Source organism: Pygocentrus nattereri, chromosome 18, assembly GCF_015220715.1.
Source record: "Pygocentrus nattereri isolate fPygNat1 chromosome 18, fPygNat1.pri, whole genome shotgun sequence".
Classification (NCBI taxonomy): Eukaryota; Metazoa; Chordata; class Actinopteri; order Characiformes; family Serrasalmidae; genus Pygocentrus; species Pygocentrus nattereri.
In genome coordinates this window covers 34,516,194-34,529,248 of record NC_051228.1, presented here as the reverse complement: position 1 = coordinate 34,529,248, position 13,055 = coordinate 34,516,194, and the positions used below count along the sequence as shown (strand labels likewise).

At 41.4% G+C, this 13,055-nt stretch overlaps 1 protein-coding gene across 2 annotated transcripts in view; it reads left to right on the top strand.

Annotated features, from left to right (window-relative positions):
* The window catches only part of cblb (Cbl proto-oncogene B, E3 ubiquitin protein ligase), a 132,098-nt gene extending 119,264 nt beyond the window's left edge, over positions 1 to 12,834 (top strand). For both annotated transcript variants that reach the window (XM_017691362.2, XM_017691363.2), the window contains 6 exons: positions 3,602 to 3,745; positions 4,430 to 4,494; positions 4,762 to 4,860; positions 6,809 to 6,964; positions 7,750 to 7,872; positions 8,176 to 12,834. In XM_017691362.2, the coding sequence (XP_017546851.1) occupies positions 3,602 to 3,745; positions 4,430 to 4,494; positions 4,762 to 4,860; positions 6,809 to 6,964; positions 7,750 to 7,872; positions 8,176 to 8,429 (841 nt within the window). In that variant the 3' untranslated portion in view covers positions 8,430 to 12,834. The remainder of the gene's footprint in view (positions 1 to 3,601; positions 3,746 to 4,429; positions 4,495 to 4,761; positions 4,861 to 6,808; positions 6,965 to 7,749; positions 7,873 to 8,175) is intronic.
* Positions 12,835 to 13,055: the final 221 nt, after the last annotated feature.

Here is a 13,055-nt window from a genome sequence, read left to right as displayed (position 1 = left end):
TTTTTCAGTTTTTTGACATATTTTTATCATTGTATGTGAATTTTAAGACGAATGGACCAAAAGAAATGACAAAAAATGACATGCAAACAATTCTGGTTCCATTGACTTACATTAAAAGTAAAGTAGGTTTTTTCCTTCTCCCGTATTTTCTTTTGACAACAGTGATATGTACAATAATTGTGTATTAAAATGTACAGAAGTGTTCTGCAGATGATGTGTTGACTTGAAAACATGTAATTAGAACAGGGGCACCCAAACCTTGGCACTTGTAAGTGTGTTTGTTTTCATGACATTACAAAACTAAGCCTAATTCAAAACTAATTTAGTTGTATCTGTTAGAACTGTACTTATGGTACCTTTTTACATACTACATCAAACACATTTAAAAACGTGTGATTTAGTTTGACCATAATTTGGGGTGTACTAATAAAAGACTGAATACATAAATATAAATATAGATGAGAAAAACTCCGCAAGAATCACATTTCATCTTTGGCCCAGAAAATTTATTTTGGCAAGAAATAGAGAAAAAAAAAGTACACTTTATTGAATATATATATTAAAAATGTATGGCTCTGTATATTTTTCAGAAAGGTGCTTATGTGATTACACTGGCTAATCTGAGGCCTTTCAGCCACACAGGCCAGGATAAATGTTTATCCCCAGTGAGGAGCCACGGCCGTGCCAGTGTGATTAGGAGGGCGTCTGCTTGAGCCAGAACTGCCAGGTTTTGACCTAGAGCCCATCAGTTAATACATTTCTAAGACCTTTTCATGACTGTGAATGAGCGTATTAGAGCGCTAGGGCTGTCACGGTACCAGACCTTTGACTTTATTACTATTATCAAGAGTAGAATCACAGTCCTCAGGTCTGAAGTGATACTATGGCAAAAAGACTTGACGGCATGAACACTCCCTCTGTTTGTAGGATAGAGCACAGAAACATGTTCAAATTGTTCAAAGCTGCACTATGTAAGAATTTTTTTGTTAAAATTAAAAGAAGTAGCATTACTGAATCAGGAGAAAACCCTGCACGCTGAAATACCCTCACCCTGTAAAGCTTGAAATAATAATTAAAATAAACAGATGTTGGGCGGCATGGTGCGGTGGATAGCGCTGTCGCCTCACAGCGAGGAGGGCCTGGGCTCGATGTCTGCGTGGGTTTCCTCCGGGTTCTCCGGTTTCCTCCCACAGTCCAAAGACATGCAGTCAGGCCAACTGGACATGATAAATGGCCCTTGTGAGTGTGTGAGTGACTGTCTGTGTCTGTCTGTCTGCCCTGCGACGGACTGGCGACCTGTCCAGGGTGTGTCCTGCCTTCTGCCCGATGGATAGGCTCCAGCACCCCCCTGCGACCCTGAGGGAGAGGCGGCTTAGAAAATGGATGGATAGATGGATGGAAACAGATCTTGAATCAGATTTTGTTTATGTTTTTTGGATCATATTATGTGTTATAGATAGATAGATAGATTTTTATTGATCCTGAAGGGAAATTGCTGTGTTTCAGTAGCAAGACATATAATTTCACATAAACTTACGTGTTCTATGCAGAAAAATTAAAAAGAGAAATAAAAATAGACGCAAGTATAAGAGTAGAAATAAACATCTGTTTGCATATTTACACAGCCTATGAGACAGTTGTTGTATTTATATTATGTTATTCTCAAACACACACAGACTTAAAGAGAGGGTCCGGCTTGGTGTTTAGGTCTCGGCCTTATACTGATGAAGACGACAATAGTAGATAATATCTACTGGATTCTATCTGAAGACGACAATAGTGGATAATTAACTCACATCCTCAGAAGACACATCCTTCACCAAGTCACCGAGTCCTATTTTAACTTATTTTTTGCTTTTCAAACTCAGTCATCAGATTCATTAGCCATGTTTAGATACAGCCTAATCATCCATTAATGATCCGACTGATAACTCAATCCGAATAGAATATGTCCATGTGAACACCTCAGTCGGAATAGTCCAGTCTAATTGAAGCCATTCAGAATACAGTTTCTGTCCGATTGAATGAGGTGGCTAATCCTGTGAATAATCCATTAAATAGAAGAATAATATCCGTGTAAATGCTTGTATCTGATTACATTCCCTATCGGAAAGTTTAAATCCTTTCTGCGCATGTGCATCGCGTCATAGTGAAAATTTCTAACATTCAGTGTGGCAGAGCAGAAACAGGTCTTCAGAGGAGACGAAGTTTATGCTCTGATCTATAAAAGACGGCGGTGGGACGGATGTCCAGCTTATGTGTCTCAGAACACGACGTCTTCCTCTCGGCCTTCTTTAATAAGGACGTATGAAGGACGTTTTTCTGCCATCATTTTTAAGCAGTTAAAAACACCGGACCTCATGTGATGCTCGCTGACGTGATACCGTCTACACTAAATTGTACTCTACATGTGAGTCATTTTGGATCGGATTACTTGTAGCGTGAATGTAAACAGAGATTTTCCATTGGATTGTTGAGTATATTGAGCAACTAAACTCAGTCTTAATCTGTAATCGGAATGTGTTCAGTTGGATTGGCAAAAATCTGCATGCAAACACAGCCATTCCCTCGGGGAAGAGGGCTAAAGCACAACCAACGTTACAAAATGTTCTTCCACACTTTGCATGCAGATATACATTTCAACCAGAGAGGTCCCCAAATCCCCAAAATCTTACATAGTGTAGCTTTACTTAACGTGTGATTTTCAAATTAAGCGTTTCATCAATACAAAACTCTTCAAGCATCAGTTTAGTAACTATTTAATGTAAATATTATAAATATTTTAGTTCAGCATGTCATGAAAAGAAGATTAACAGTGAGATTCGGAAGTGGAGTATGTATCCCAGCATGCATCACACTGTTTAAAACAAATGTAAAACTGGCTATACTTCATGTAACACAGAAAAAGCATCAAATTTCCATCCTTGTGCAACGCTAGCACAGATGTAATGATTTAGACTCTGTGGTTTTTGTAGTTCTAATGTGTGTGTGCATGCCAGCGTTCTGTTCTGTTGATGGTTCAGACAGTTGTGCACTGTGGTGGTATTATGCTCCATAGCCCTCCTAATGAGCCATAGAATGTCGCTTTTTTTCTGCAAGCTCCACTTCTCTCCAGTCTAGGGACTCACTTTGAAGTCGTATGCATGAGGCAGATAATTAAGGGTTTACTTTGCACCGTTGGATGACATCGTTTTAAAAATCAAACCTACAGTGCCTTGTCTTCTATCTGCTGATGCTAATTAGCTGGTCCTCTTTTATTTTTTTTAGTGAACAAAACTTCTTTTAGTTTAGTTTTTTTAGTGAAATGTTTCAAGAGGCATGTTTTATGTTGAGTACTGACATTACTCGGTGGCTTATCTGGGCTGTGTTTCGTCTCACTTGAAAACTTGTACGGCTTTTGCCAGAACTTTACTTTCACCCTTTGCTTGCTCATTAGAGGCCTGTTTTTTTTAAAGGTCCTTTAGGGCAACAGCTGTTCTAAACAGTGCTGTACAAACAGAATTAAATTGAGCGACGTTTGATGCGCAGACATCTACGCTGTTGTGATGTGAATGTTGTAAGTAAAGTAAATGGTGCTGATGTTTCTGTGTTTGTTGTGAAGGTTTCCTAACCCATTCAGCAGCCCCTGTTTGGACCGGTCACGGCCGATCACAGAGCAAGTGGAGGATGAATATCAGATCCCTTCGTCCCATCCAGTCTGCATCACACAGCCTCCCGTCTGCATCTCCGTCCGCATTCCTAACAGGTGTGACGCTCCCTCTCAGACTTTTGAATCCATGCACATATGACCTCAAGACATGCTACACATGCTTGTAACATATTATGCACCATTCAGACATGAAATATATTGCAGGGACAATATGAGAAACGATCAATTCTGATGGAAATAGTTTCTCAGACTTTTTCTGCTGTGTGAACAGAAATGAACTAAATTTCCTGAGGGCAAAAATATCTAAATGCACCATTCAGTCTTTTGCAAACCAAAGTAAAACTAATGAAATGCCTTTTCTAAAAACAAGAAGTTATATATTTAATTTCTTGCAAACCGTCTTATGGTGATACAGGTTATTGTGACAGTAGCCATTACTACTTCACTCATTTTATACATAACACTGAGATGTTTAATGTATTTCTGTAGGCCAGTATTAAGAGAATAGAGCAGTTTAAGATGTACACGTGTGCTTTTTACTCTATAGCAGAGTGGTTAAGTTATTATCTGTGATTGGTCAGGTTGCTGGCAGCACACAGTCTGAAACATTTTGATTAGTTAAAAGGCTCATTTGCATGAATCTGTCTTCTGTAGTATCAGTATTGTAAAAGTTGGTACTGCAGTAATATTAATGAATTAATGAATGATATATTGTGCTGTTACTAATTATTTCTCATGTATAGCACATTTAAATGAACACATTGTTTCTTTGTTCTGAAGGGGTTTAGAGAACGGCTCTCCAGATCTCTCCTCGGAAGGGAAGAAGCCGAAAGCTCCTGAGCACAGTAAGCTTGGATATGCTTCTGCTGTACTTCAGCTAGCTCTCATCTGTCATATCCATCTCCTGCATGACTGCCTGTACGGGGCTGTGTGGGTGTCTGTGCGCTAAGAGACTGAAAAATAAAATCCGCGCTTGGCGGCTGTGCATAATGAAGTGACAGTGCTGTTGAGTTTGAGTGCTGTTTTCTCTGGAGCTCTGTGTGAGAAGGAGGCTGTGATACAGCTCCGTGTCTCGGTGTCGGTGCAGCGTAACTTTGCGTTATATTCCTCAGGTGGGTTTGACTCGCTTTCGGGTGTGGCGCACACCACACAGTGTCCCCTCCACAACAACAGGACGCCATCAGACTACGACATTCTACTGCCACCTCAAGGTAGCCGACGGCTCTTCTCTCAGGAGCACCTGATTGGCTGATATTTCGTTGACGCATTACTGTGTGTTGAGGGTATTTCATGAAGCAGGATTTCAGATTACCAGATTAGCCAGATTATTTAAGCATGTCTGTCAGCTCTCCTCCTATTGCACATGCCTGTCTTCTAACTAAACGGAGAAATCCTGCTTTGGGAAATATCCTCCTGGTCTGTGATTCGCTGCTTAATGTTTGTGGTTCTGCTGTTGGTCTGTAACTGGATATTCCGTTCATGGAAGTTAATTTTATTTAAGTGAAAATAAGTTAACACATCCTCTACAGGAGGAACATTCAACATTTCTTCAGGGAAAAGACTTCAAATATGACGTTCTTTCAATTTTAGTGCACACGATCTATTTATTTGCTGAGTTTAACATATTGGATAAATAAAGAAAATAGAAGCTGTGCTGTAACTTTTGAACAGGAAACATTTGCTTTTCCCCCAATATGTTAAATTCAGCAAATAAACAGTGTCCCTGTATGCCCCACTATATAGTAAGTATATATTAACTGTGTAGTTACATGTGAACAACATGTGAAACAACAATGTAACTACTACTGGTTTAGTCACCGTTACAGATGGATTACAGAAGGATGTGTATCAACTTCAGTTTTGCCTCATGTAATTACACAAATGTATCTTGATAGATGTAACAGCCTCTTCTCTCTCATGTAGTTACCCAAGGATAATAACATAATCTGACTGGAACAGCAGTTTTTTTTTCCCAGCAGGAAAAGGAAGTCTGTAATAATTGACATTAAGACATTACTTACACTGTATCTGCCAGATTTCCTAACATTTAGCTCTTATTTATGTTGCTAGTGCTGTGATAAACTAACGTTTCAACTATAAACCTGTAATGTGACAGAACAGCCGACATCCCCTTCTCTTAAAAGGGAACCTGTTATGATATGAAATATGTTGCATTTCCCCCAAAGCAAAGTCTGTGTTACTACTCCCTTATTACAAAGTACCTACATAACGACTACACAGTCCACTTTAAAGTGTAACTTTAACCCTACAGGAAAGTTCCTGTGTAGTCGTTATAGAGGTACAGTGTCATTACAGAAGGTGCTAGTCAGTGTAACATGATTACCTTCTTACAACACAGTTATTCCACAGTAATTATGTAAATCAGTTCTAATGTTATGTAAAACATACTTCATTTAACTGCTGGAAAAGACTTAATTACACGAGGCAACTACACATGTATAATTACACATGGTCTAAATCATTAGTTACACTGTTCTTACATATGTTATTCATGTCTGACTGCAGTTATTAGAGACTTGATATAATCTGGGACTAATTATTCTCACTTAGATGATCAACAAAACTGATGAGGGGTGCTCAAACTTTGGCTACAACTATGAAAGTGTTTATATTTGATATTGCTTTAGATTATTCATACATTCATTTCAACCTTTAGAAACGGAAGAGAAGCAGTGTAATGACATCACTGTGTCTGTGTGTGTGTCTTTGTCTGGTTGTATGTGCCCTCATTAATATTTTGTTGGGTGATTGGCTGATCAAAGACCAATTATTGCTCATCCAGCCATCTTCATTCCTCATTTAATGTTGCTACTGGATTCCGTGAGCGGATTACTGATTGAGATTTGAGTGCAGCTACTCTTTCATTAATAAATCACACAGCTGAGTACCTGATTCCTAATGACATCCATACAGCATCCCCTCATAGTCTTACAAAGGCTTACATTACTAAGGTTCTGTTGGATGTAGTTTTGCCGAGGTGAAGCGTGTGGTGTTATCCATGCTTCATCTTTGGGCGCTGTGATACGCTGTGATGGCGACGTTTGAGACCTGGTGTTTCAGCGCCATCTAGTGATGTGGCTGGGGAGAAACGCAGGTCTTTGTTCTGAAGGCTCTGTTCTTCTCTCTCTTCTTTTCCAGCTCCCACAGCCGAGGATCTGTTTAACACACCCCCTCCTTCACAGCCCCCACCTCCTCCACCGGTTAGACACAGCTTTCCAGACGTCTCCTTGTCTCCGTCCTGCTCCAGAGCGGCTCGGCCTGCGTCCGGACACGACCACTTCCTCCTCAACCCAGGTGAGTCCATTCCATCAGTTTTCCACTTTAGTTCTGCCCACAGATTTATTCTGAACCGTTGTGAAGTTGAGGAAGAACTTCAGCAAAGTGGACATTTAGAGTTATAAAGATACAGATATACACTCATAGCGCTCTTTGGCGTGGTTGAGAAGACAAATTCAACTAATTTATCTAAATTTGTGCATAATTTTATCGTTGAGATGTAAACAAATCCTTCAGAGTGGTTTGATGTTAAGTGGTGCTTTGCAGAGAAGCTTAAATCTGAGATAAAGAAGTTTTAAGGCTCTGCATGTACCTGTCCAACATCAGTAGATATGAAAAATGCATTTTAGACCAAAAACTTCTCAAAACATCATAAAACAATGTCTGTAAAACACTAAATGTCATTTAATGTTGCAGATGGCTGGTTCCTATCACCACCACTGTGAAGAATTCAGACTTTGTAAATCTCTCTTTAGAATGGAGCATGTTACATCAAAACTCTGAATGACTTTGATTTCATTGTAAAAAATCAGTTATTTTGATAAATCTGGAAATTCAGCGACTTTAACCTCCAGCCTAAATTCATTAGACTGAACCAGCTTCTGGGAAAGAACGTGTTTGTGGGCAGAGCATGGATAGGTCAGTCAATCTTAGCCATCATGAGCTCTGAAGTTCCTCCTGGGGGAAAAGTGGCCCTCAATCTGGATTGGAACAGAGATGAATCTTTGCTTTTTTATTTAGGGCTTTGGTGATGATCTCTCTCTAGGGATGTCTCCAATTGTGTATGTGTGTTTACTGTGTAGATGCATTCCTGGACGCCCTGAATAGCTCAGTCCCCCTGCCCCCTGTTCGAAGACAGACTGGGGAGAATGTAAAATCAGCAGTCAGAACTTCGCAAGAGTATGACCAGCTGCCTCCTACATCACGTATGTCAATATCCTACCAATGTACCAATGATGTACTTTTACATTGTATTATGTTGCGTATTTTTCAACTGTATATATTACATACTGAGCCACTAATGTGCTGTCATCATGCCTGTGCGCCATATTGGACTTGCATATTAGTTAAGCCATTAGTGGAGATGAGGGCAGGCTTTATGAATTATTGACAGTGAGACAGTAATGCTTTTAGTGCCACTGAGAATTGGAGATAAATTAGAGCTGATTGGCCTCGTTCATTCTTTATGATCTGTTTAATGGAGCGTAATTTCGTTTTCTGTCTGCCAGTGGCTGGAGACTGCCTGCAGGCACCTGCGCGGCCGCCTAAGCCCTTCCCCAGGAAGACCCCTCCAGACATCCAGCACAGGAGGCCCCCCGAGTCCTCCCACGAGAATGTGGACGCAAAAATCGCCAAGCTGATGGGCGAAGGCTATTCGTTCGACGACGTGAAGAGGGCCCTGATGATCGCCCAGAACAAGGTGGACGTGGCGCGGAACATTTTGCGGGAGTTCGCCCTGGTGGCCCCGAGACTGAACCTGTAGCCCAACGCTCGCCGTCTCTCTGTCTGACTCTCTTGAGAATGTGGGCCTCAGACGGGCACCTCGCAGGGCCACTCCAGCACCTGCCACGGGTCGGAACGAGGTCTAGGACATAGGGAGCGCAAGACTGGATGCAGGCCCAAGGAGGAGCGTTAACGTTTCCAAACATGAAACCTGTGAAAAAAAAAAAAGCCTTGTGTTTACAGTGATGTGCCGCGTGGTGGCTTATTGCTACTGCAGCTGCTGCTGCTGTCCGCTGGGTCCCAGTCCATTCACTTTCAACTCATTCAATTCACACTGTTCAAACCTATACAGCAGTACAGCTTCTGTGAGAAAAGTCATTTAGAGTGGTTTAATATGAAACACTTCATTCTAGAGAAACTTACAAAATCAGACTTGTTCACAGTGGTGGTGATAGGAACCAGATGTCTGTAGTGTTTAATGCAGTACCGACCCGAGTACCGAGTATCTTATCCCTGAAGGACTGGAGTGGTTGCAGGTTTTCATTCAAAACAAGCAGGACCACTCCTGATGCCACTTGTTTAATCAGCTGGTTTCAGACTGGTTTCAGTCTTCAGACAACTAGATGGGAGCTCCAGCTTTGTTAAAATAAAATCTCCAAAATCTCCCTTACAGAAAGTTATTACATGAAATGGTTCTGAATACACTGCCTGATGCCTGAGACGTTGTTTTATTATATTTTTGAAATCAGTTTTAGCCCAAAACAAATTTAAATATACCCCCCCCCCCCAAAAAAAAACTTCCTACCACTAGTTTACCACTATCAGTCATACATATACAGTAAACCAAACCACTCTGAACGACTTTGTTTGCCTCTCACTGATTAAATTGAGCAGAAAGGAGTGAAAATCACACTTTAGATGAGGAGCATTGCTGAGCTCCGCAGTGCTGATACCCTCCAGGACTCGAGTCTGACACCCCTGCGCTAGCGCACCTGGTGTGTTAGATTTGGGCAAACACCAAAATAGCTTAGGACCACTGCTCTACAGCAGAGGTCATCAATTCTGCTTCTGGGGGGCCAGTGTCCAGCACAGTTTGGTGAAATTCTCTGCTCTAAGGCATCAACTGAACCCGATAATTAACTGATGAGTTGAATCAGGGTGCGCTTGAGGAGGGAAGTCAACACACTGTGCTGGACCAGAACAGATGACCCCCTGCCCTACAAAGTGCTGGGTGTATTCAAGTAGAGCTTAAATTGGCTGAATTGAAACGGAAATGGAATCGAACCCCACCCAAGACTGTTGGTGTTGCCAGCGTGTTGCAGGCTGCTCTCGCCTCTCCTGCCACCTCTGCTGTTGCTGCTGCAAGCCTTACCCTAATATCCATAAACACACACACGCAGACACTTTCGTGCATTTTCAGTTCCGTCTCGGTCTGATCTTTGTGTTTTATTACCAGTCCACTGTTTTCTTTGCCTTTACTCCCCCCCCCCCCTTCAAATGACGCTCTGCGAAAAAGACAAACTCTACCGGCTAGAAGAGTAGAGTGCATTCTTTTACAGTGACCCGTTTCACCTCTCCTTTCGCAGCTTAAAAGGAAGGCAGTCTTTTTGCAGTGCTGTAATCAGGCTCTGTCCACTCTGCAAGGCTCTGAATGACCACAGCTTACACTCCGCAGTCAGGCTCTGTAATAGTCAACTGCTAAATTCCCATCCAGCTTAAGAAAGAGGACAGGATTGTGCTTTCAGCTATGCCAGAGGAATTGCCTCCCAGCCACCCTCCTCTCACAGATTTGCCCAGATAGAGGAAGCCCCCCCCCCCCCCACTAAGGTCTGTTCAATTTGGGTTACGTTTGATCCTGAAAGTGCTTATGATCTACTTCACAAGCTCAAATGGCAGTTGCAGATGGAAATCATATCATATAGTTTTCATATTTCCGTAGAGGCCTCGTTTCTCAGAACACTGTTTCGTTTAACAGTCAGCAGCTCTGTAATTGTGGTGTTGTGTGCCAGTCTCCTTTTTTTTCTATATTTATTTAATTATTTTTGTGGTTCCTCAGCATCTTTTGGTCAGCTTGTCCTGGGCTCCTCGGAAGGGGTTGTCTTCGTAGTCCAGAGTGGCCAAAGGACAGTCCAGTGCAGCAGAACTTATATAGTGTAGTACTATAGGTATAGTAGCTCCTACTAACTCAGTAACATCAGTGCCAGGTTAGATTTGCCAAACATTACAATGAAGCGTGGTGAACATGTTCACACTGTAAAGGAGTGATCCAGCCCGGTCCCTAAATGCTGCATCTCTGCGTACGATGGATTAGCACAAGTGTTCATGTTGGTGTGTTTCACTGTCCAGTAAAACAACAGAAAACAAAACCTTTGTTTGGTAAAACAATAAGCAGCAACAACTTCCCATTGGCCTCTATTACAAAGGTCTGTCTCCATTTTCAGTGGGAAACCGCGTCACGAAGGTTTCAGGGCTTAAAAAGATGCTTAAAATATTAGCAGTTAATAATATGTACATTTACACAGTGACCTAAGATGAAATAAAACATTTTCATTATGATTCTCAGATTTTTCTTATCTTTCATAGCCGCTCTGCATCTGTAAAACAGCTCCTCACAAAACCCGTTTTCAGCCTTTGAGAAACCATTTTTAACATAAATCAATATTTTTACGAGGTTTCATTTAGGAATTTGTATACAACAGATTTATGTTTACTTTTTATATAATTAACGTTAGACTACATTTAAAAAAATATGTGTATTATTTGAAAAAAAATCATGTCACAGAGAGTTTGGTCACTGGTGTTATCAGGACTCTTATTTTGCAGTATTTTCAGCTCTATTAATCTGCTGCTTTGTGTCGGGGCTCATCAGAGCAGAAGCATCTCAAGGCCTGAGAAGGCGAGTCACTATATTTCATTAATTTATTAATAATTTTGTTTATCAGGCAGCGCTGGTGTTACATGCGTTAATGGCTGGGTAGTTGAGATTTTGTTAAAATGATGCCAAATGCCATTTTTATTACTGATTTTAAACGTAAAGGTCACCTGATGGCCAGCGAATCAGACCATTTACAGAATCCTCAGTTTTAACCAGAAGGTCACTGGAGTTACACCATGTTCATACAACACCACTGACTGTAAGGTATGCTTGGAATTAAGCACATATGATAAGGAGATGTTAGTGGACATGTTAAGATTATTTCGTTTTGGGATGAAAGAAAATGGACTTTTTAAAAACGTATCCACCTGAATTCCCACTGCAAATGGCGAATGAGCCGCGAGCTTGGTTCGACTCGGCTGGTTTTCTGTTCATTTTTAAGGACGAGGAAAGTGTTTCCTGTAATTGTTCGTGTGATACTGATGTGGCGGATTTGAGAGGTTTCCCTTTAAACATCTTACAGATCTTCCAGCAGGTCAGAGCAGTGATTCCTTATTAGACCTTTAGGTCAGCACACGCCAGTGTGAACGGATGCTTCAGTTCAAGCCTGCCTTTTCTCTCCAGTTGCCAAATGAAGGGTGTCTGAATGTATTCATTCTGGCTGAACTTGACAGGGAACACAAATTAGCTGTCCAGAGGAAGGAGCTTCAACAAATTAGTCTCCTGGCTTTTGAATCTAGTCTATAGCAAAGAATCTCCCACAGCAAAGGCCCTAACATTAATGAGGAGCGGTCAGATATGAGTGACCAATGAATTGAGCTAGCCTCTTCCCTCAAATACAGAAAGATCATCATCGGCCTTCCCTCAGTAGTTGAGGAGCTCTAAATGCCCTCCTCCTCCTTTTGATTTTCCACCTGCGGCTCCGTTCCCGGCCGTCTTTACTCAGAACCAGGAGGTTGTAGCAGATCAAATAGCTGCTACGTTCAGGTCCACGTTGAAAGGCACATATTGGATGATTAAAAACATGATTAAATCCCTGCAGCCGTCCCACGTTCTGTCAGAGAAACGAGTGCACAGCGACTACAGAGTGACTCTCAGCTTCACCGGGTGGTTCTTTCACAGCCTTGTGAGCGTCAATTCCAGATGAGAGCTTTGATCCTTCCCCGTTTACGATTCCTCATCAGGCCACGCCTGGTTCGTACTCTCTCACTTGAAGCTTCATTTTGCACTGGTCACTCACCTGCGCCCCGTTTCTCCCAACTCCTAACTCTCCAGCAGAGTGGACACCTCTGTCTGACCCAACGGAAAGAAAAGTGGCCTTTGATGGGTTTGAAGAGGGTGGGATGATTTCTGTTTTGTTTTTTTTTTCGTTTTACTTTCTTCCTCCCTCTTCTTTTTTATGAGATTTTGTTCATTTTTAGTGGAAAATGCCTTGTGGATCATGTAATGTGTGCAATTAATTTATACTTTGTTTTAAAAAATCCTGAGATTATTTTCTTTGTTCAGTAATGATGGTAACTTGTGATCTGTTCTTGTGAAAATGTTTTATAAAAGCCAGTATTAACATCGCTGTCTGGCGTGGTTGGGCATGTGTTGATTTGTTTAGCTCAGGGCTGGTTTCCCACACCCAGATTAAGCCTAAACCTACATTACAGTGGATTTTTAATAGAGATACACCACTGCCACTGCCATTCAAGACCAAGATTAGGCTTAGTCCATGAAATCCAGTAGCCCAGAAAGTGTGAACGAGTTGTAAGGGACCAAATCTTGGTTTCAGGTCATAACTGATTA